The sequence below is a fragment of the Toxoplasma gondii genome, chromosome V, assembly GCF_000006565.2.
Source record: "Toxoplasma gondii ME49 chromosome V, whole genome shotgun sequence".
Lineage (NCBI taxonomy): Eukaryota > Apicomplexa > Conoidasida > Eucoccidiorida > Sarcocystidae > Toxoplasma > Toxoplasma gondii.
In genome coordinates this window covers 345434-368602 of record NC_031472.1, presented here as the reverse complement: position 1 = coordinate 368602, position 23169 = coordinate 345434, and the positions used below count along the sequence as shown (strand labels likewise).

Genomic DNA, 23169 nt, shown 5'->3' with positions numbered 1-23169 from the left:
TATAGGGAACTAGAAAATTCGGCATGGAGTTCAGGGCGAAGTGAAGGCTCTGTCGCACTTCGTATAGACCACACGAAGCACTCTTGAGCTCTTGGTGCGGTAACTTCCAGTCGAGTGTTTTTGATCCACCATTTCCGGCACTATGTAAAATAAGCAGCTGTGTTAGCAAAGCATCGCCAGAGTAGCGGATCTCGTAACTATGTGAAGTGGAAAACTACTGAAAATATTTCGTCGTTGCTCCATCGAGCACTGCATCTCATTGGAAACAGCGCCAGCTTCTGTGTCTCGTGTGCAGCGAATCCTCTTGATTGACTGACATCGAACAGCAAGGCGAGTGTAGGGTCAACGAGTGTGAGGTGCAGAGCGAGTTGAAACGGTTCCAGTTTTTATTGTCTTCAAGCTCACCGATAACATCCTCTAAACATGTTTTACTCACTGCCAGATGGCGTTGTCAGCTTTCAGTCTCCAGGTAAGAATGATCTACCACGCAATCTGAATAACGCGGCATTCGAGAACGCGTTCCGGCGCAACCCAGAACTCATTATACTTTCGTAGGAAATCATTCTTCATGCAGGTTGATTCAGGTGCGAAGCGTTAGTGTAAAGAGCAAGCGAAGTCTCTGCGTTGACTCGCAGATGTGCTCGCAAAGTCGCGGGTTACTTTTACCCGGACGAATGCAGTCTATGTAACTCAGGAGAAAGCGTACCCTGGTGGCGAAGTGCTTGGACACGGGTTCGGGTTCGAGCAGCTTTTTCTTGGAAGTGCTGTCAGCGAACGCAAATCCGGCGAGCAAAAATACAAAAGCATTCTCGGAGGGCGCAAGGGACACCACAGGCGTTGAAGCCTTCGCGTCAGACCGTTTTAAATCCTTCCTGCAGGGCCTCAGCAGAGTTCCACTCGATTCCTTTCGTCTTTATTCGGTTCCAGGTTGCTTGGTTTGCCTTTAGCAATGGGACACATTTCTGCATCACAAGGAATGAAGAACGGAGGGCAGAGCAAAAGAGAAGACCTCGAACTGAGAGGCCGCACTGTTTCAACAATTTCCACCAGACGACTGTAGCGAAGATATCGCCAAAAGAGAAAATGTGGGTACATGGCTCTAACAAAACAAGCATAGTCTATCAATGACCACGCTTACAGGGATTACTCACGTTCTGTGTTCATTGTCTCATATGGTTTGCGAGCACATCGGCGAGTCAACGTAGAGACTTCGCTTGCTCTTTACACTGACGCTTCGCACCTGAATCAATCTGCATGAAGAATACTTTCCTACGAAACTATAGTGAGTTCTGGGTTGCAGATACGTGACTGAGGAGACTGTGTCGACGTTTTACTTTCGCTTCTCTAGACATACTTGCATTATCGCGCCGTTCGTGTTGATAAGGGCAAGCTCTTCAAACAGTGGGCGGCTGATGTACGAAATAAAGCCATCTTGGCACTTGGGAACATCGGTCGAGACCGGATCACAGCATGGGGAGATTCGTAACCGCAGTCGTTTCTCGGCCTTCCCCTGAGCACAGACAAACGCAGCAGTGACGGGGGAAAGACAGCACTTCGTGAACCTTCACGAGAGAGTGACTGTAAGGATTTTGCGACTAACCACAGCATAATTTGATAATGAGTCATGCTTAACACCTGTGCAATAGGATGAGAAACTTCCACCAAGAGGAAAAGAAGGAGGAAAAGTCGCGGTGGAAGGCGCTTCTCTGTGTACAGACAAAAAACTGTTCCACGCGTGGTGACGGGTACGTTATTGAGGCAACAGGTATCCGTATTTCCAAGTCTCATGGGCATTTTTCAAACAGCCCTGGATTCAAGGTGCCCCACCTCTCCGGCCTACCTGGTTGAAAAACTCGGTTTGTACAGCCTTTGAATAGAAGTAATGTTGACGCCATTCCACCGCTGCGTGCCTTCGCAAAACAGCACAAGTATGCATACCCGCAATTCAGGAACTTTTCGGTGGTATTTGCCGACATAACTAACCACCACAGGCCTGTGGGCGCATGCCATAAATATATGTATTTATGTAAACAATAATCGTTTGTGTCTACTTGTCTAGAAGGATGCGATGGAAGTCAGGACGGACACACAGATCCCTGGAAAAAAGGAATGGGGTCATTCTTGTTCGGTATCAGGCACAGAGTTCCACACATATGCATCCGGTTCAAATCACGGTTTCCCTCCCTCTCCGACCGACTGAACTTGTGTAGAGGGCCTCTGATCAGAATTAGTTGATTTCTCGGTTGTTGTCATCTCTCAAATATGCATCAAATCGGCGGAATCAGAACCCCGACTTCCATCACTTCCTTTTACAATCGTCGTTTGGGAACAGTAGAGTGTAATTCTGGGCCTCCTGAAATATGCTGCATCAGTTTTCGACAGCTAAGAGTTTATCGCAGTTCTGCCATCGTTGTATAGATGACCCGAAGCGGTCTTCAACAGGAATGCTTAATCTCCGATGAATTCCTCGGTACAAACGTGTGTAAATTCTAGCCTGCGGCATGCAGGGTGTACTACAGAACCGAGCTGTATCCCACGGATGGTTCATCTACTTGTTAACTCGTTGACAAGCACCAAGACCTAAAGCAAGTAAGCTGTTGTAAAGATAGTCTGACTTTCCTAAAGAGCGTGAAGGAGTACGGTAACGCAAATCACAGTCAACTGTACTCATCCTGCTTTAGGAAATCGTATAATGCCTGAGCTTAAAGTGATGCAGAAACATTATCCAGACAAAACAGTGGCCCACTCACCCTACGTCGGCGCTTCGGATGCATGCTTTTGCCAATAAAGTGAGGTCCTGAGCTTCTTCCTTCGATGTCGCCTCGACATCAGTTGCCGTTCTGGAGGGCGAACTCAAGAGGGAAACCGGATTCTGACCGAAGCTTGGATTAGCACCTCTCTCTCCCAAGAGCTTGAAAAAAGGCGACATCGGCCGCCGTAGACGGAAGCGACCAATGAAGTCAAAGTGGAAGAGAATGTCTGTCTCCAAAACGAGCTCGATGATTAATTTCCGGAAGTCCTGAATCATTGAACAGAGTCCTAGACCAGAGGCAACCTTGATGTCTTGCGAGAACCTATGTTCCTCAATTTCCCGCAGAGACAAAACAGGGCCCAAAGCCTGCAGCTGTAAACATCAGTGCCCTTCTGAGAGCCGGAGAGCCTCTCCGCGAACCAGATTGTGCATTTTGTGTTGTCACGTAAGAACTGGCAGTCCGTCCGTCTTCGTTGAGCAAGCTGCCGATCTGAACAAGTGTCGCTCATCCGAGTAGACAAACTGGTTGTAGAATCAGTGTCTAGAAGGTTCATCTTAATGTTGGTCGATCAATTGACCATGTGTCTATTCACAGACAGCAGACCTAACCACTCAAATGATGAAGAACTCTATACAAAAGGACATGGGTTTGTCCGTCTAAAGGAAAGTAGTGGGATTACGTTGTCATGATGCTGGGATCTGCTCCCGTTTCTCACTAACTAGTCTTATTTCCAGGGTTAGCAGTGCTTCAACATGTGGCGTGAAGTATGATAAGGCGAGGCTCACTCGTTTGTCCTCCGCTGAAAATGTTTCCGTAATGTTGAAATTTTCATTACCGTTCGTGCCCATTATTCGGAATGCCAGAGCTGAATGAAAGTTTTCCAAGACGGACTGCACGAAAAGAGAAGAGACCGCACCTCGCAAGTTTCAGGCAACGTAGTGCTCCCCCGCAGACGCAAATAAATACCGCGTACTCGCCAGACAGCCATTTAGTCGAATTTTACTCTGCTGCCCGTGTCGTTGTGTTCACTAAATTCTCTTAGTCGTATATCGCAAACGCACACGTGTTGGGTCTTCCGCAGCCAATCGATATCTATGAAGCTGGCCAAAACATCCCATTCAGGCAACTGGAAATGGTCCTGCAACAGTGGCGACGTATGAAACCTTGAAACAGACTGGATTGACACTCGATGTGCGCTCTCTATTAGTGACGACACGCAAAAGCGGCTGCTTCTAGCTTGCCACACTGTGCCGTACGCGTTCGATGTTGTTTCTCTATGAATCCTGTGTTCAGGTCCGATGCATTCAACATCCAACAGTAGTGAAATCGAACGGTATGTTCGCAGAGATTCTCAGCAATGATGCAGCCACCGGCATTTCTTCTCCACAGACTAACCCGGTCATTGTAGGTGATCGCAAGAGGATGGCCGCTGTTAACCACGTAATGGTTGTTCATGGCGAAGTGGCCGACGTCGTGCACGAGAGCAGCGACGATGATGGCTGTTTGATACAGAGGCTTGAACCTGGGTACCACGCAAACAGCACAACTTGTGCACGAGACGCGTGGATGCTGCCAAAAAAATTTTACTTATTCACCTAGGGCTGCCGAGCAGATCGCTCTTGTGGTGGTATGTCCTATAGGGTAGCTCGAGTAAAGCAGCTAGAATACTGTACACGTGGGGCACGAGGAGGTCTGGTCTCTGCAGCATTCATCGTGTAGAGAAAGTCCCGCTGATGAACGACCAGAAGAACAACTTTTCCGCGACGCCTTTCAGTTGTCCATCCTGTTACGTAATGGCAAACTGCAGAGTCACGGGACGCCTGAAAACGCTCGATTCCACTACATGTTGCAAGTCTACTCACAGTAACATGATGCTGACATGAAACTAGCGCGTGACTCACATGTGCCAAGCTTGGCAAGCGCGAAGAAGGAAAACCATCATGTGCGCCACCGCTGCACCATGCTGCTCGTTGTGGTAGGGGTTGTGTCTGTACCTGTGAAAAAGCATTTAAGCACACAGAAGGGTTTCTTCTTGCTTTGCGCACAGCGGCACAAGTGATACGCGGGTCGAAACCAACAGAAAATAGTGAAATATCGAAGGTACGAGCGTGCACTGTGTCGGAAACACCGCGGTTTTCGTGCTGCTCTACGAGCAGGCCACTTACAACCAACACAGAACCACTCTAGGTTTCTAAGCAAGTCGCATTGACCGAAAAGCAGTAGTTTTAAACAAAAGCTATGGATGACACTCCCACTGCTCGCTCAGGCAGAAACTCATGCGTGCGAGGTACTGTCGCAAGAGTGGCTGGAGCTAAGCTGCCGGACCTTTGAGAAACTTCTCTGAGGAAGTTACGCCATGTGCTAGTACATAGGTGGAAGGCAGGTTCATATTCAGCTAGAAATCGGCTGCAGGTTAACAACAGCACACAAGAAAGGACAGCTTCGTGTGTGTTGATCAGCAAGGCGAAAACAATGCTTTTGCCTGCACGATAGCCCTCAAATCACTATGCAAAGAAGTGAGTTACCCTTAAGAGTTGACAGGCCCTTCGGGAAAAACGATCGACGCAGACACCAGAGCGCTCGGGAGCCAGCGTGATACTCTACATCTTTTTTGTCACAACGGTTGCTGCGACTGGAAGCAGTTTGACCCAATGCTTGCTCAGTTATCACAGTCGAGATACGCGAAAATCGTTTCTATATATCAAAGGTAACGTACTCCATCAATTCCTTTAGGCCTACGCCGAAAGAAGACTCACTGCTGTAGACGAAACCCTGTTGCCATCAATGTCATCCTGTTGGTCTGCTTGCAGAGTTCAAACATATCGAGATCCCAGTCTTCCCCAACACGTTCAACCAACCCAAAGAGGTTATCGTCGATCGCCCCGAGGGTGACAAAAGAGTGACGTCGCGCCAGGGGTTTCGCTTCACTTGGTGGATCTTTTGCCCATGTCCGCGAGACGCTGATATCTTTGGATCTAGCCGCCTGCTTGAGGCCACGTAGAACCGGTTTTGCCCGAAGCGGAGGAGGAGGTTGAGGTGACGGAATTCCAAATGCACATGCGAGCGCATCCCCAAACTTGCTGAAACCAGACGCGTAAGTTCCGAACCAAACACATTTTTGATGGTTGCTTCTGTTTTCTCCCATCTCATTTTCTCGGGCACCGACAAGGCATTCAAAGCCTTCGCGTATGACTCTGTCTATCAGCATAATGGTTGCCCTAGCTCCTAGTGTTACAGGGCACTTGCGTCGCTAGCACAAGAGAATTTTGATCCAATAAAAGGAGACTATCAAACTAAAAACCAGTAGTGCAACTCGTATTACATACTCCTCGAAAAGAAGTAGCTTATAGACAGGCAAGAATCATATTTTACGTGCAGCAGGGATCTATTTGCAGTTATTATTCGATTAGTTTTGCATATGTGGATCACTAACCACAGTGTTTGGACACAATGTAGACATGACAATGCAGAAGGATCACAGATTTCTCAGCTTTCTGATTCAGTCAGGATTAAGGAGCTCATGGATAGAGTATAACAATGAATTGTTTTGACCGTGACTGAAGACTACCAAAATCGGACCACTGGTTTAGATCGTGAATGCCTTTGGTTACCGAAACCGGGTTGTGCATTGTTGACATAGTTCCAAGCACCCTCAGTGTTGAAAGGCGCCTATCGTGGACACATCGTGTACTGGAGCGTAAGAACTTGTGGACGTTCGCGAGCGTTTAATCAGACGAAAGGCTACGTAGAGTCTTCAACAGGCATCTTACTCAAAAGCTTCATTTCTTCTTTGATCTAGCATACGTCGTCCACTTGTGATATGGTGCTTCCGCTTGTAAGTCGGGACTCGTACAGGAGACGTCTCTCTTTCGATAACATCTGGTTCTGCAGTTGGAGAAATATCACCCGCGGCTTCTGGAGTCCGGTTCGATGTTCCTATGTCGATCTGCCTGGTTTTCGTTGCTGTGTTGTCTACATCTTCACCGCCGGATTCTGCATTCGACACACAGCAGACGACAACAACGTTTCGTCGTGGATCGGATGTTCCCTTGGTGTTGTGCATGCCTCCAAATGTGGCAGCGTGTGCTACAAAAAGTCTGGAAGGGGGGATTCCCCATTTGCGCAAAAAAGGGAGCATGGGCACTCTGGAGTTGTTCAGCTGCAACCAGTGCGAGGACTCCACACGCAATGTACACGGCTCCGGCTCAAATGCCCGCCATGTTCAACTCATCACAGCGATTTCAGCTGTCTTTCGCTTGCTGTCTCCCTTGATTGCGGCTGACTGCGTTAACCAAAACCTCAGGTTGTGTGTGCAAGTCAATCTAAAATGTCGACTGTGTGAGTTTTGCGTTACTTTACCCGATATGGCAACATGATATTCCCGTGGAGCTGCAAATCTTTCAGCCCCACTTGTCGGCCTTTCTCCGACGGCTCCATCATTGGCGTGATGACCGTCAGGTGACGAGAAAGGATAGTCCGCCCGATAGAAGAAAAATGGATCCGTTGCAGGTTTCTCGTCGAAGAGAGACAACTTGATCTGGGCCCTTGTTAGATACAAGATGCATCTGTACAGTGTCTGAGTCGTCGTTTTGCCCTTTTCAGGTGCGTACAATTGCTCAGACAGGAGGCGCTACGAAGGTGCAGACGCACAAAACGTTCACTTCGGATGTTAAATGAGATGGTTATTCACCATCAGCTCCACAACTTTGTTGGCGGCAACAGAACAGCAGCTGAAACCCACCTGTGTGCAGACGGACCTTTGGATTTGAGTCTCCTGTAGTGTCTCTCTACCCTCAGACGAACTAATCAAATAGAATGGGACGAAAAGATACAATCTAGCTTTCCTATTGTGTTCCGAAAAAGCCCCTTGTATTCCTGTCTTGCAGGACGGAAGAATTCGGAACCAGTACACACTGATTCAGGGGTGACCGCCTCCACACGCGTAGACATTCACACCATTGCAAAATGAGATTGGAGGTGAGGCCTGGAATACGGTGGACCATTGAGGTGCTCATCGAATCTACTTTTGACATGACTGACTGTAATTGACACTGGACACGGACCTCTGATTCTTTGATGCAGTAGAAGGCATCTTCCACTGGCGACGCCTTGATGAACCGTGCCGCCTCGTCCTCGAAGCATCGGAGTTGCCCAGCAGCCTAAAAAAGCGGTTGAGATAAATAATTGGAGGCATCTTTTTTCAGTTGAGGTGAGGTTGGTGCTCGATTACGAGGGCGCAACTACCGAGCACAAACATTGGATATCGTTGTATTATCGAGCGCTTCCATCTACCGGAATTTCGTCGCTGCCGGTACCATCCTTTTTCCCCTAGCAATTCAGAGATAAACAAGGTGGGCACACATGACACTTCACAAAAGCTTTATCCTATCCACTTGATAGCATGTTTGTTTCCAGATGGGCCCTGCCGAAAAAAATGTAGCGCCGTCAACTCACTATCCTTGACACTTGCAGCACTTGTCATTCGAGGAAATCGCTCTAGCTATTTACTCTTGAGAAAGTGCGAATAAGACTCTACGGAGAACGGGTGTTTTCGAAGCAAAGTTTCCTATTAAGAGTGTGTGTTGCGAGAATGGCTCGCTATGAAGTCCAACAGACTGACGGTCTTGACTGGTTCGCGAGTCAGCTCACAAATCGGTATTCCAGATAACGCAGTCGTCTGTATATCTCGAGACGTCGCACCGTAAAGTTGGCGATAATCATGGTGACGGCATTGAAAACTTGTAGGGGGATTCGGCTGCCTGTGTAAACGAAAGAACATTCGAGAGACGTGGTTCCATGTCTTGTTCGCCCGCAGAGTAAGTAGTGTGCTTCGCCGCTGTCTGCGGTGCAACAAGGGGTTTCCCTGTTTCTTCGAATGCATTATTCAAGCTCTGATCCATCATCAATTTGAATAATTTTTTCTCAAAGTGTATGTGCCTCAAACTGTTTCAATTCCAACATAAGCCACCACCAGTTTGCTCGTGCCATCCACCGGCGAAAAGGGCCGTGAGGGATCCGAGGGCGATGTGTGACAAAATGCCCGAGAGTCGTGATTGCGACTATACGCCTGAAAAGAATAAACGTAGGTGTAAACTTCCTTTCTCAAAGGTACCAAACCGTCACCTTCGGGAAACTGAGACGTGGGAGGACAGACCAACCACATAAGAGCGAGACGGGACTCGAACCCGCAACCTCCGCCTCCGGAGGGCGACGCGCTATCCATTGCGCCACTCGCTCGACCCTCCTGTATTTTACGGCAGCAGGGACTGTGTCGTAGTGCAACCTCATTGTCGAGCACGCTGTAAAATCTGCAAAATGGGTTTTCTAGCTGCAGTACGCCAAGGTGGCTGCGACGCATGCAGAACTCTAAAATCGTCACCACTACTGTGTTCATTGCAATCCTTCAAGTTTGAGTGGTCACTGACGTCCGCATTCCAACAGCTAATCGTCAACTCGGGTGGTGGGACCAGATACATCGGCGTTTGTGTAGCATTGGGCCAGTCAACAAAGTTAACCGCAGAAGACGACTTACAGGCTTTCAGGGGCGTTGACAGAAAAGAAATGGCGACAATAACCGAGGTGGTCTCGACGAGCGTGATGAGCGCAAATTTGGGCCACTCGACGCCGCCAAGGATTGCAGAAAACAGAATGAGCGGCATGGTCGTCATCCATCCAGTCTCGCCAAGAGCAAACGATGTGTCTTCTGAGAGTCCCAGCAACTTTATCAAGCGCGAAGCTGCAATTATCAGCAGATACAGGCAATAGAGAAGCAAAGTTCCGCACACAAGGGTGGTGTGTGCTGTCAAAGGGATCCGATAGCGCGAAGAGTCAGTGGTGGATCCGTGAGGCGGTCTTTATTAGTGTGGAAGAAAGCATTTGTCAGTGACATACAAATGGGAGGTGATGGTAGATCTCAACGGCTCCCTAGAACGGACAAACCAAACCTTTGGTGGCTTAGCATCCTCGGTGAAATGAATGGATAATCTCAACGTTTACATTGTCGGAAACTGGTTACGTACGCTTCGCTTCTTCATCTCCGGACATCTCTAGTGAACTTGACCGAATTTATCCTACACACAAAATCTCGATTTCACTTCTTCTCTTGTATGGGTAGCCTTTCGCAGCAGGATGCCTGACGAGCTTACGTTCACAGAAAAAAACAGTTGCGACCGCTATCCAGCAGCACCAGAGTGTAAACACCCCTCGGAACCTTATTTGTAAAACGGGACAGCAATACGCAGCTGCAGCGATGATGCTAGAAGGCGAAATGGCTATCAACGGAAGCAAAAAGGTGGACTCGCAATTCCTGCAGATGAAGTTGCAGTAGAGCAGAAATACTGAGTTTGTTCAACGTGAGGTATAGCGAAACCCGGTTGTACGTCGGTCGTCACACCCGAGCAGATAAGTCCGTCGAGCAAGCGCCCAGCACCATGACATCGGAAGAGTTCAAGCAGTAGATTCATTGGATTGAACGGTGTATGCAAAAGCCCCGTGGAAGATTCGAGCGCAGTTGCGTCCACGGCGTAGAAGTGTAGGCGGCGGAGATCGAGGCGCGCCGAGGAGTCGAAAATGCGGAGAGGTAAAAAAAATCACACCAACCAGTTAGAGAAACAAACGGGATTTTTTTAGACGCCTCTCAGCTGCAGAGTGAGGGTACACAATTCCGTGAAGAAGACTTCCGTAATATCGATTCTTCGGGCCAAGGCTGCGGAGGTGGAGAAGACCGATGCCCCCAACTACTGTGTACCCCAGCAAAAGTTTGAATACGGCGTCTGAATCTCGTCTGCTACAGGGACCAAAGACTACCCAAGGGAGCCTACTGGAAAGACTTACGAGGCAATGCTAGCGCCAAGCATGCGAGGATCCGAACGACGAGGGCAGCAAAGTAATGCAGGTCCTGCATGTATATGTGCGGACAAAAGCAATTCCACTTGTGTTCATCCGTTTCGGTATGAATACAGAAGAGTTGTGAAAAGTAGTTGAAGGACAATGTGTGGAGTTCAAGCTGGGGAAAGGAAGAAAACTGACTCGGTGAGCCATGAAGAAGCGTGTACTCTCGTCACCGCAGTTTCAGGATCGCGATCGGCCCGCAATGGTAATCACTTCGCCAAGTACTAGCTGCAACCACCCTAGAGACAACCGTGAAAGAAGGGAGCTGCTGTAAAGTGATACCTGCATCTTCCACTGGTGCTCGAGATCCTTGTTTTCGAAAGTTAACCAAAACGGGTGAATGAAGGAAAGTGCTTCACCGTGTCTCCACTTTGTCGTGACGATGCCCTTGAGAGTAAATCTACGACACAAAACACGGCAGGACTGGGAAACTCCAAAAGTCTGGCTCTGAACACCGAGCATCCGTTCAGCTGCTAGGTCAACCTCAAGGGTCACAGCGGTGATTTGTATCTTGTTTTGGGGCACGCACCTTGACTTTTCGTCCGCCTCCGCTTTTCGTCGATTGTATAGAGTGGGAGTGGAGATGTCAGGGGACCGTCCTGTGCCACTAGACCCAGAATCTGTACGAGAGACAGAGGACATTCGTGACTGCGGGGCCCAGACACTTTTCAGACCTGCAGAGCTTGAGCTGATTCCACTAGTCAGTTGCCCTGAAGGGACCGACAACGAGGTCAAAGAAGAGGAACGCCTGCCAGGGGCCTGGTCGCTCTTTTTGCCCCCAGAGAATTTCGTCAGAATGAACCGTTTCCACATGTGTAAGGGCCCCAGGGGTTCCTCGCCTTCTTGTGGCGCAACTTCGGCAGTGACACCCGGCGAGTGACAAGGCAGAGGGGGGCCGGCTCCGGTCCCTGTACCACCAGTTTCTCCCAGACCTTCTCCCGCATCCTCTCGAATGGGAGCCAGAGAGGCAGAAGAAACAATAATCGGTCGCCGGTCTACAGTGGCCGAGGCACCTTCGCCTTGCTGAGAAGTCGGCATGATGCCCACAATAAAGGTCAGGTGCTTCGGCTCCAGGTCCACAAAACAGATTCATTAAAGAACATGCAGTTCTGCGCTTTGGAGCAGTGTTCAACTCAATAGTTTAGGCCGCCACACTGCATCGTTTGTTTATGTTCGCATGACGCAAGGGAGCCATCTTCCACTTAGCCCATAGATTACATAAGGGCTGAATTCCGGGCGGCTGCAGAGGTGCTCCTGCTTTACTGAAGGGCAACAGAAATCGTTCTTCTTTGACTAGGGTGAGGGGTCTGCGGGCATGGCACCAATTTCAGTCATGCTTGCTTGTTGGCTGCTAGACAGCGATACCGCGGCTAGCTGCTCAGCAGCATTAGTGTCACGAACGCTCGTGCCTCCGCCGGAGATTCAGTATGAATATACCACTTTTTTCAACAACACCACGACACCAACGATGGCGAATGAAGAAGCTTGGAGCCATCCAAGTTTAATTCATGTTGTGGTTTTTATGACGCATTGCTCTATTTTGCGACTTCACAGAAATGTTATCCTGCTCTAAATCGGTGGGTCACTGCGTGCCCATGAAGTTCCACAACTCTGTAAGGGTAGAACAGACCTGGTGAGAGGCAAATTCACAACTGAGGAGACTTGCTAAGCATGTCAGATACTCGTGGACACACTTTCACGACTCTGAAGCCCGTTGGATCTTTCTGTGGATCAGGTTATGCAGGTCCTTTTTGCAGCCCTCCGTCATTTACTGTGACGTCCTGTACCACCCAAGTGGTCATGATGCATTCTCCTTATAAAAGGAACAATGGCGTTCCAACAGAACTACAGTCTTTCAACTACAGGTTAAAACTGCTTTGGAAAATGCCGTAGGACAGATTGGTGTTGCACGACAGAGAGTTCGAGCAGCCACAGGTGCTGCCACTGCTGCGCATTGGAGATCAGCGCGCGCTATTTTTCTTCTCGCTATCCGGACACGAACCCCGGCTTGACGAGCAAGGGAGCTGTAACTCTCTGGCAGGGTGCTACAGAAAGGACGCTACACGCTACTGCGGAGAGTGAACAAGACTTTCCCAGTATCCTTCTATCTAAGAGAAAATCACTTGTTTCTCAATTGCGCAACAACGACTATGTGGGGATATGAAGTTCATTGACAACGGTTACTGAGCGTCAAGGCCACACAACAGCATCACTGAAGATTACACGACGCAAAAAACATGAAGCCTCGAAAAGATGGCTGCTGAAATCAGCAGTACAGGCAAACAAATACCTGAGAGTGTCCTCAGTGTGGTTTAGAACACACATTCCTCTTCTTTTAACGACAGAAGAAGCCTCGTCGCCTCATTTTAGCGTATATGACATGGTGTCCCTTTTGTTTCCAGCTAGCCGGTCTCCTGACTTCGATGCTGTCAGTAGGAAACTGTCCCTTAACAATCACGAGCTGGAATTGCCTAACTCACTGCAAGCGTAATTGCGAGACGTAGAAACCATCAGCTCCTAACATACAAAACCCTGTGCTTTTCAGTCCCTTATTACACCCACTGAAGAAGCTTAGCATGTATTGACGGACAGTAATCCCGACCACTGCACGCACTGCGGAGAGACTTCCGCTCGATGTCTGCACTGCTCTGTGACGCGACTCTGCGATGAAAACATATACTGTTAACACCAAGCCATCGGCCCGAAACGACAGAGTAGCACACAAAGGTACCACCCACACGTCGAGAACGGAAGACTACCCTTCGTTTTCTTCGCGCTGTTTCCTTGATGTCACAAGTCATCTAAAGGCACGATTCTCAGGTTTCTGAATCCCCCTCACACGTGCGGTCCTTCCCACCCACAAACTGATCTGCACTCGTGGCTGCGGTTCCAAACAAGAACTCGCACTGAAGGTCGGCAGGGCAGCGAAGAGGAGCGCTTTGGTCCCTATGTGGACGGCGAATGCACCTTCACAGAAACTACACACAAATCGCCTCTTGACACCGTTAACTCCTCGTACGGTGGACAACACACTATGACTAATACTACCGCAGCCCCCCGAAAACAGCATAGCGCGTCATAAAAAGCGTAGTACGCCACACCGGGCAATTATGAAGATATCCCGCTGCCAGTTCTGTCTAATTCTGTGCAGTTCGCGTGTACATGCTTGCTTGCAGCGTTTTTTAGTGCGTTTTTTTATTGACAGTCTGTATGATCGGTGTTGCATTCATCGAATGCCTTGCCTGTATTGCGACATATGGCTGCCTTTTCCAGCGAAGTTTCCCATGAAATGGCGTTTTTCCCCGAGCCGCGAGAAACCTTGCATAGGGGCAAAAACGGGACGCCGTGAAGTGAACCCGGGCGCTCCTTTCCAGCAGCCCGGTTGTTTCATCGTGGTCCTGCTGTCTGCAGCCCCTGATGATCGCAAAGCGTGTACCGCAGTTTTGTATGCTGGCGGCTGCACGCAGTTGTCAAAGAATTTTGGCCCAGGTGCCGCAGTGCTGGGCAAGCAGTTCTGTAGGGGGCGCGCGCATTCCGCTCTTCCGGGATTCCGCTCCAGGGTTCTGCGCACGCGAAAAAGTGTGGCCGCGCCGGTTTCTGGGGTGGTGAGTGTGTAAAAAGCGATGCACGGTGGAGCTGCTCCTGCTCGAGTCGCCTGTGTGCGGCAGAACCCCCCCACCCGGGCAGCTACGTCGGAGGTGTGAAAAGTTGGTTCGGCGGGGCGGCTTTCCAGGAGCGTTCCGGATGGTCAGGCAACTTGCAGCGCGCGGGAGGGGTAGGCAGGCTGGGTAGCGCAGCATTTCTATTCCGTAGTAGTTGGTGCCTGCTGACCGCCACCGTCCCCGCTCATTTGTTTTCTTTTTTGCCGGTATCGACTCACACTTGTTCTCTTTTTCCTCGAAACTCCAGTCAAGATGGCGTCCGGAATGGGTGTTGACGAGAACTGCGTCGCGCGTTTCAACGAATTGAAGATCCGCAAGACGGTGAAGTGGATCGTCTTCAAAATCGAGAACACCAAGATCGTTGTCGAGAAGGACGGAAAGGGTAATGCGGACGAATTCCGGGGTGCTCTCCCCGCCAACGACTGCCGATTCGGCGTGTACGACTGCGGTGAGTAATTGGCATGTCGATTCTTTCCTCGTTTTGTTCACGTCGTGTTGCGGTGTTCAGTCGAATTTCGTCCCGCCTACAGACCCACGGGGCTAGCTCCAGCGTGAACGTTGTGGATACCGGTTTTGTCGGTGAGCGCGTTGATACACTGACAGTTGCTGGATTATTCACCAGTCTGCAGCCGTGCAGGTTTTTCGCTACCAATCGTCAGGATTGATGCATCGGGTCGGTTGTGAAACACTTGTGGCCGCCGCGCCTCGTCCAGTTGAAAGTTCTGGTGGTTTTGCGTCTCCTCTGCGTCTGCGAATGTGTGCGTGCGTTGAACCACGGTACAGATGACCCCGTCTGTGATGTGGCTCGCAGAAACACAGTTCATTATGTAGCGTGGGGCAACTGTTTGTCCACTATAGACTGTTGCAGTGTATTTTCTCTGGTGCCGTTCTTCCGCGGGCCCTCCAGACCCTCTCCGTGTGCACGGAAAGTGCGACGGCAGCAACTGTCGTTTGACCGGTGCGGAGGACGCCTGTTTGCATCTTACTTTTTGTGCGGATTGCGTTTATGGGAAATAAGGCTAAACGCCGCACGCCCAAAGTGCTTTTCGGGTGCCAGGAGCATGCGCAGAAGTGTTTCGTGTTGGTACGGTTTTCACGTATCATAAAGAGACATGCCTTCCATACTGTTCAGATATGCACATCTGTGCCGGTTTTTGACTTTTCTACTTGTACGAAGGATCTAAGTCGATGCGAGGAGGCAAGCGTTCCCGGGCCATGTGTAGAGAACGGGGTGTATTGGTGGCACCGGCAAACATTGTTCCCTAGAGAAGTGGCATTCGCGCACGTGGTGCTGATTGGTGACGAACGAGCTATTCGCCGACAGGTGTCACTCAAGAAGCCTTCACCTTTGTGTCCAAAGCTTTTCATGTACTTCCTACGCATTTTCTTGTGCTCTTCTGTATAGGCAACAAGATCCAGTTCGTTCTTTGGTGCCCGGACAACGCGCCCGTCAAGCCGAGAATGACCTACGCCTCCTCGAAGGACGCTCTCCTGAAGAAACTGGACGGCGCCACCGCTGTTGCATTGGAAGCTCACGAAATGGGCGACCTCGCAGCCCTCGCGTAAAAACTTCGTGAAACGCGCGACGCAAGTGGACTCTAGAGTTTTCCTCCATTGAACTGGCGCGTCGATGCATCGCAGCCTGAACCACGGGAATGGCACAAATGCGGAGATCCACATTTTTGCCTCCGTGTGGACGAAATGGATGTTCGTTGTTCTTTGGATGTACATCATTCAAAGAGATACGCATTTTCGAAGTTTCTACATGGACCTTTTTGTACTGTGTTGGCCTGGTGACATGTTCATTTGCCTGAATCATATGACACTCGCCATTACCGCTTCTGTTCGTGGCAAGCAGGCGTACCCGGTGGGCAAGGATACGCGTAATCTTTCATTCATGGAAGAACGCCTGTTGAGTGTGGCGGAATTACCGTGTAAGAGGGCATCGTTCTTTGCGCGGCAACGAGTCATTGTGCTAGTGTCCCTCGTGGATGCAGAAAACTGTCGTGACTGAATTCTTGGAAATTCATAATTACCATTTTCGTGGGTCGTCTGCCTCCATAACTGTCACCGTCAAGTGCACATGATGATGCACTAGGTTCAGACCACCCCCAACCAGCACATTTTTTCTCGGATTGTCCTCTTCAGAGCTTCTGGACTAGGAAATTTCACTCGCTTGTAGTAACACGTTGCGTGCACAGTCGGTAGGGTAGCGTCCCCACGGGATATACTCGTCAGCAGATCAACGCATGCAGTTCTTTCTCTGCCGGTTGATTGTCCTTGGAACATTCTCGCACATGAAGCAGGGACGGCATACTCAATGTTTCGGGCTGCCACATCCCCGCATAATTTACGCGAAGTGGGGCGTTCTTATTTGGAGTGTGACGCGTTAAGCAACAGCTTGTTCCTTGAAGTTATGCGGGATGCTCGCAGTCACGTGAGGGGAAATTCTCTGCATCGCCCTGGCGCGTACAGGTATCTCTTTCGAACCATAGACCATCCCGGTAGAAAGACGTGTAGTTGAAAAGGGTGGCTGACGCGCGTAGTGGATTTGTAAGATACATGTCGAGGCAGAAAGGTTCACGGGCACAGCACTGGGTCACGTAGCCTGCCCTTTCAGTCCACTGCTAATTGTAAAAAGCATGAGGCTAGCATCCTCGCTTTGCCAGCACATATTTTATTTCTTTTACCAACGTCAGCCTTAGAACGGTACAAGGGTGGCGGCCAATGCATCTGTTACTCGACGACGGCGTATAAAATTGACATCCATAATTCTCTCAGGGTCAACACTCATTGTTTGATTACTGGACTGGCGAGACTTGTTTCCGTCGCACCGACGACCGTAGTCTGCGTAGCTTCCTGTTTACATCACTACAGTCAGGCCGAACTGCTTTGAAGCTCGCACTCAGTGACCGGCTTTGTGTCGCAAAAGAGCTGTGACTTGTTTCATGTATAACCCCGTTGAAGGGGATGGTGACGGAACTAACGGATCGAAACTGATTGAGACCGCTGATTCTGCGCTTTCAGAGGCCGATGACGCTTAGAAAAAACCAAAAATTCTTTACGCTGTCATTAGTATGCTGAGCACCAGTTTAGAGTTAAACATGGTTAAGGAGTATCAGTACTCTTTTTTAACATGAGGGAAGAAATAAGAAACGTCCTCCTGTTCTTTTAGCCAGGGGTAGCCCTAAGAAGGCGCGTTTCGCAACAAAAACAACGCGTCACAGACTCTGGAGCAGGAACGACTACGGCAAGACTGTGCACGCTCTATCGCTACAGCGACACGTAAAAACCAGAAGTGAGGAACGCGCTTTTTCAACTCATTCATCGCGACGCTTCTACTCCACTTCCCTGACAAAGCGAGTTACCAGATGCAGACCTCGACGCCCTCACGACTATCTGCCTCACCCACGCCCTTGTCGGAACTCACTCGATCGTGTCTCAGTCCCATTCGCGCTCGCCCACCTTCCGCGGAGTCAAAAGAAAATTCAAGAGGGGATGAAACACCACATTGCGTTTAAGCCTAGTTTTCCTTTCTGCGGCAGAAAACAAAAATTCTAAGCGCACGGACGTGTCCATCTTCGCTCAATTGACAACATCCGAAGCCGACTGATGCACGTTCTATCTCGCAGTATGCAACGGTCACTACTGTTCTTGCCGCGTCTACTAAATGGAGCTCTCCCACTGCACGACGGAACTCTCGAAATGGAAGAACACCAGCGTGTAGAGTGGTGCAGCGGGTTTTCATAGTCTCTATCACCACAGACAGACCACGCAAAACGATCGCCTAACACTCTCACCACTTAGAAGAAGACCGTCTCATGAGATATCAACGCATTCTACTTCTCTCGACGAAATCGTTTTCTTTTGCCAGTGCCCTCAAAAACAAATGCCTACACAAGGCACTGTCTCTGCGCCGGACAGAATTCACGTTTCGCCAATTCCTCCGTGTTCCGTTTTGAAGTATTGCTACCCTATTCACACCCAGACACAGCCAGAAACCTCAAACGACGGAAACTATCGACCGTGCAAGAACTAGGCACGAAAGAACCTGACAGCCACCCTGGCTCCAAGTGCTTCCACTGCGCCTGAAAAACGTCACTAGGAAGAGTGCTGTTCCCGAGACTATGAATTTTTCTCCCAGGGGTACGCAGCCACGAACACAGACTCCATCAGTGCCACGCTGTCTAGTTAGTTCCCTGTCCGACTACACAAAACCACTGGGTAATTTAGCTAGACCGTCCAGCTTCGTTTTCGTCGGCAACACATATACTACCGTCTCTCACTCGGTCGCGTCTGTGTGCAACGACTGCAGTGTCAGTCGTCCTCCGGTCCGCTCCTCCGCTTTCACCACAAGGTGACTTTTCCCCCCGCGACTGAACATGAAGGCCACCCGCCAGAGTGACATCCTTGTCGATTTATTTGAAAAAATCGAAAACCGTCGTTACTGGCCGCCAAATTTCCTGCCTTTCTGCGTGCCCTGCGGACGACCTTCGCCTTCCTCCCCGCGCAGTCCACAACCTCTGTCTCAGAGCAGGGCCTGCGTTTCCAATCTGATTCCGCCCCCTCTCCCCCCTGCTTGTGTCTTTTGAACTTTCGCACGCCTTTCTTGTCGCATCCTCGCTGTGTCTCTCCCACTCAGCTGCCACCCTTTCCCTCTTCCAGCTTGCCACTTTCTGCCTTCGAAGAGACCTTGCCGGTGACGACTTGCCCCGGAGATGCACCCGCAGCCGCCCGGATGTAGTCGTCTTCGGCAGGGTGTCCGGAGGCCCCGAGCGTGCGAGCGCCGCGAGCTGGGTAGCCCGCTGCAACCGTGTATGCTCCGTTGCCAGAACCTGCTGGACCTCCGGGATGAGACCCGACAGCGCCCCAGGAGACCGGACGGAGCGAGGGAGGCCCATCAGGAGATGCGCAAGTTACGGTGGGTGTCATGCCGCCTTGCTGCTGGAACGTCTCGTACCGGAAGATCAACTTCGAGAAGTGACGCGCGGTAGGAGTCGTGCAGGCCATCACCACCATCCAGACGAGAGAGATCCCACACCAAATCACATTCTCCTTGTAGCTCTCATTGTTGCACAGGCGACACTGAAGTCGCAAACATGTCACAGAGGACAGAACAGAAAGGAAATTCAGACGACGTAGACAAAATACCCCGAGCGTTGAGACAGAAAAGATCTGGAATCTATGGGACCCCTCAATTCGGCCGGAGCGCAGCCTTTCAACGAAAACCCAAAACTGCTTTCTGCACGCAACGCTGCGGATATACTCCGTGTACACTGCGAGGGATGCCCATGGAATCGCAGAATGCTTGCAGCAGTACACATCAAAACTCCAGTGCCTTTGCTCGACATTCATGACACACTGCCCCAGCGGCGGTAATATTCACTGTCACACCCCCCAAGTCCGTATTCAGCAAGCAAAGACTGTTAGTCCTGTGCCTATCAGCTGCAGGACACTAAATGCGCCGACACATCTCACAAAAACCCCAACTGATGTTATCCCTCAATACACGACCACATTCAACTATTCGTTTCTCACGTCTAGACGAACGAACCACACCGGAGACACGCGCTCTCTGCTGCACCTGCTAGAAGGCCCCGTCCTCACCACAACGTTAGGAAGCGAAATAACAGCTTTGTCTGGCAGTGTGTACAAAGTTGAGAGCAAGGAAAAATGCGCATTGCAACTCGAAGATCTGACACTACGGAACTTACTTGCGCAAGCTGCACGGCACTTGCCACGGCGAGAGTGATGAAGGTGAAGACACCGACGACGGAAATCAGTCGCACAACTTGCGTCAACTCAGCAAGCGCCACCCGAGAGAGACCAGACTGGATGACGGCATCTCGATGGAAAATGAAGATGTTGAGTGCAGTCTGCAGAGCAACCCCGATAAGACAAGCATGATCCACAAGTACGTCTTGCGGCAAACAGGAAGAATTCAGACGAAAAACCATGAAAATTCACCCAGACACGCTAACTCGACGGATTTTCACCGTTATTTTGAGCTCAAAACCCCGTTACCTCCAAAAAGAAACCACGTCTGAGAAAACTTGTTTCAAAAAACTGTTTTGACACCATGTCCTCATCCTGCACAGCTGCGAAGGACGCGGACACATGCTTCCCTGTCGCTAAACGCGGAGACACAGACTTTGCACATTTGGCGAGACCGCTGAGAGGCCGGGTGTTGCCACTACTTGACCTTATCGATGTCACTTGAAATGACGAGTCAACAAATAAAAAGTTACCGCCGGCATATGCCTCCACACAGAACCATATCGACCGAAGACTACATTCAGCGAAGATTCAAGAGTGTCACACCATGAGAAGAACACATCCATCTCGCCGAACATTCACCCTTTTACTTACCATGAAGGCGGGGAACGCGGATATCAGGCTCCAGTACATGGGAACGGTCTTGGGGAAGCTGAAAACATGTCACAGTTCCTCACGGAAGGTACCCTGAATACGACTCTCTGGGGGACGTTGAGCGTGGCGCCACACGCTCTCGTTCTACATGCAGCATAACAATAGCTCGAGGAAAAATAATCGGTGTCTTACGGAGCAGCCATGAGATGCGAGTGGGCATGCAATCCCCAAACTGGAAGAATGCGCAAGTAGATTCGAAGACCGGAGACCTACGTTCACTGAAATGGTTCTAGCAACCGTGCAGGCGTTGATACTGCTCCTGATGTAGCCTTTGATCCGTACATGCTAATGACGGATTCTAAAACTGGAGTCGTCTTCAGAAATCCAAGCGCTACACGCATCTGAAGAGAGAAGTTTAGTGACACCGTCTACATTTTTACAGTTCGGCCTCACAAATGCTGCTCGGATAGAACATCAATGGAACGCCCTTGAATGTGTTCTTCTATTCACTTTTACAGGTACAACATGCGTAATTACAGATAGTGCGAGTTTACCCGGATCCACCTTAGCAACACAGGTACCAACAGCAGTCTTAAATCAATTCTATGTTTGCATTTGGCAGCAGCCCGTTCCTCACTACGGTATTTTGTATGAACACCCGACCAACCCCTTCGTCAAACGACGGCCCGTATCCTGTCTGAGATGACACATCTCCCAGTTCCAGGGCACAGAGCCTGGTAGTACGTGAGAAAGACGCCTAAAACCAATGTGGAACAGTCTCGATCAAGAACGTTTTAGACTGAAATACAGCACTTCTATCCGTCTTCAGCAGTCGAAACATGCGGTGGTAGACAGCAATCATAAAGCACTTGAGGCAGTTGGATGCCCGGAACCCGTAGCCGTTTCAAGATCAGCGACATCAGAGTCATCCCACCTTCATAGTCTCTAACTCGCAGCCCCAGTCACATTCAGTAATTTTCAAAAACAGACCAACTACTTGTCTGCACCCCAACGGTGGAGCCATAATACATTCCGTAACAATGAAAACCTCCACCCGAACGTCACAGAGCAAAGAGGCACCCGATCACATTCCGCATACGTCTCACCGATTGTTCGAGATGGGTTCAATGCTGTAGTACGCGAAGAGGCAGCACGCCGCAATGGACCATACGAACGGTACAGTGAGTTTGAAGATATCTCGGTAGGTCAGGTCCATCCCCCTGGAGGGCCCCCGACAGAGTCTTTTGCTCAGACAGTCACACATTTTACAGAAAATGAAGGCAACTGTTCCTGAAAACAGACTGAATATTGCAGTCTTGACGAAAAAAGGTACCCAACAACTACGGAGCTGAACGGAGTCGAAAATCGAAACCACAGCGAAGCCAAAGTGGTACAAAGGCCGAACTTATTTGATGCGCGCACACGCCCACGACAGACTCCAGGACTGGAGATCCACGCGCATAATTGCAAAAAGCGATTTCGTACTCGCGTGGTTCGGTGTGAATACGAACTAGAATGGGATACGAGCAACTTGCTGCAGCTAGGCTTCTGCACAGGACGGCGCGAGGACCGATGCCGGAGAGGCCCAAGAGATACTGAGACTCAAAAGAAAAACAACTGGGGTGACCGAGGTGAACGCCTGGTTTAACATGAGGAAAAGAAACATACCTCAGACGGAAAAAACAAGGAAAACATAATCGAAGAACTGCACGAGAAGCTATATCGTGACTGTCGCAAAAACGGAGGCGCTACGTTGGAGCGGAGCCACGTATGCTCCTCGAGTTCGAACAGGTCCGTCGAAATTTCCCGAGACAACTACGGAATCCATTTAACCGGAAAGACAACTTCACAGTTTCGGATGAGGAATGCCGCATAAAGACCACGGAACAGAAAAAGCACAGCTTCACTGGCTCTCACGAAGCCCGTCGAGTTGTCCGCGCAACTCGGAAAGCAGCTCGCCTGTGAAGTGCGGCGCAGCAAGTCCGAGGGAGTCCCGGCAGAAAAAAGTCGAAGGACGAACACGAAAATACCCCTTTCCCCGTTAGGAGAATAGACACGGACGGGCACGTGCGAAAAGACCGGCGACGCTGAACTTTGTGTGCCTCAAGGAAAACGTGTGTCCACGATGCCCCTACGAGATTTTGGGCCACCGCACTCCGGACGAAACCGAGTGAAGCGACGCAGAAAACGAGAACTTTCCCCGTTTCTGTACGTTAACGCGACTAGAAACGCGTCGTCCACCTGAGATGACGAAAGAAAGGACAAACGCTCCGGTCGGTCTTGTCGACAGAGTCAACTATACAGGGGACTGTTCGCTCTAAACAGGCGCGAGGATCAGCAGCTTTCTAAAGAACCGGTCGCTTCTCCAATTACCATACCACTCATCGTGGATCTCGTCACGTGCTTCTTCTCCTGAAGGGAACTTCGAGAAGCCCGCCAGAAAACCTCCGAAAAAGCCTTCGCGCACGCCGGCACACCACAAAGAGGTGGCTTCC

The 23169-nt window shown here is 50.1% G+C and overlaps 3 protein-coding genes and 1 non-coding gene across 4 annotated transcripts; 1 reads left to right on the top strand and 3 right to left on the bottom strand.

Moving 5' to 3' along the window:
* Positions 1-352: 352 nt before the first annotated feature.
* TGME49_220420 (3'5'-cyclic nucleotide phosphodiesterase domain-containing protein) lies at positions 353-12462 on the bottom strand. Its single transcript, XM_018779885.1, has 18 exons — positions 11173-12462; positions 10926-11043; positions 10587-10650; positions 9899-10090; positions 9286-9489; positions 8403-8512; positions 7817-7912; positions 7113-7383; positions 6524-6746; positions 5510-5833; positions 5079-5159; positions 4655-4747; positions 4149-4275; positions 3539-3643; positions 2751-3019; positions 1841-1910; positions 1355-1510; positions 353-962 (listed from the first exon to the last, which is right to left on the bottom strand). Exons 1-18 carry the CDS (start codon positions 11679-11681, stop codon positions 852-854), a joined length of 3123 nt encoding a protein of 1040 aa, XP_018637837.1. The 5' UTR covers positions 11682-12462; the 3' UTR covers positions 353-851.
* On the bottom strand, positions 8918-8990 carry TGME49_220425. Its single transcript has one exon. It is a non-coding gene; the product is annotated as a tRNA-Arg (tRNA).
* Positions 12463-14557: 2095 nt separating the features above from the next.
* ADF (actin depolymerizing factor ADF) lies at positions 14558-15871 on the top strand (the record flags this gene model as incomplete). Its single annotated transcript, XM_002371524.2, has 2 exons — positions 14558-14753; positions 15711-15871. 2 exons carry the CDS (start codon positions 14558-14560, stop codon positions 15869-15871), a joined length of 357 nt encoding a protein of 118 aa, XP_002371565.1.
* A 2501-nt stretch (positions 15872-18372) lies between these two features.
* On the bottom strand, positions 18373-23150 carry TGME49_220390 (hypothetical protein). Its single transcript, XM_002371523.2, has 4 exons — positions 21781-23150; positions 20675-20732; positions 20020-20181; positions 18373-19390 (listed from the first exon to the last, which is right to left on the bottom strand). Exons 1-4 carry the CDS (start codon positions 21936-21938, stop codon positions 18944-18946), a joined length of 825 nt encoding a protein of 274 aa, XP_002371564.2. The 5' UTR covers positions 21939-23150; the 3' UTR covers positions 18373-18943.
* Positions 23151-23169: the final 19 nt, after the last annotated feature.

What these genes read in the sequence shown, in the direction of transcription:
- TGME49_220420 (XM_018779885.1), bottom strand. Translation starts at nt 11,681, where the DNA reads ATGCCGACTTCTCAGCAAGGCGAAGGTGCCTCGGCCACTGTAGACCGG. An exon ending in GCTTGCCAAGCTTGGCACAT is followed by an intron (nt 4,276 to 4,654) that starts GTGAGTCACGCG and finishes CGTGGTACCCAG; the next exon opens with GTTCAAGCCTCTGTATCAAA. An exon ending in TTTCAGCGGAGGACAAACGA is followed by an intron (nt 3,020 to 3,538) that starts GTGAGCCTCGCC and finishes TCAATGATTCAG; the next exon opens with GACTTCCGGAAATTAATCAT.
- TGME49_220390 (XM_002371523.2), bottom strand. Translation starts at nt 21,938, where the DNA reads ATGTGTGACTGTCTGAGCAAAAGACTCTGTCGGGGGCCCTCCAGGGGG. An exon ending in GAACCCATCTCGAACAATCG is followed by an intron (nt 20,733 to 21,780) that starts GTGAGACGTATG and finishes ACATGTTTTCAG; the next exon opens with CTTCCCCAAGACCGTTCCCA. An exon ending in GTGCCGTGCAGCTTGCGCAA is followed by an intron (nt 19,391 to 20,019) that starts GTAAGTTCCGTA and finishes TTGCGACTTCAG; the next exon opens with TGTCGCCTGTGCAACAATGA.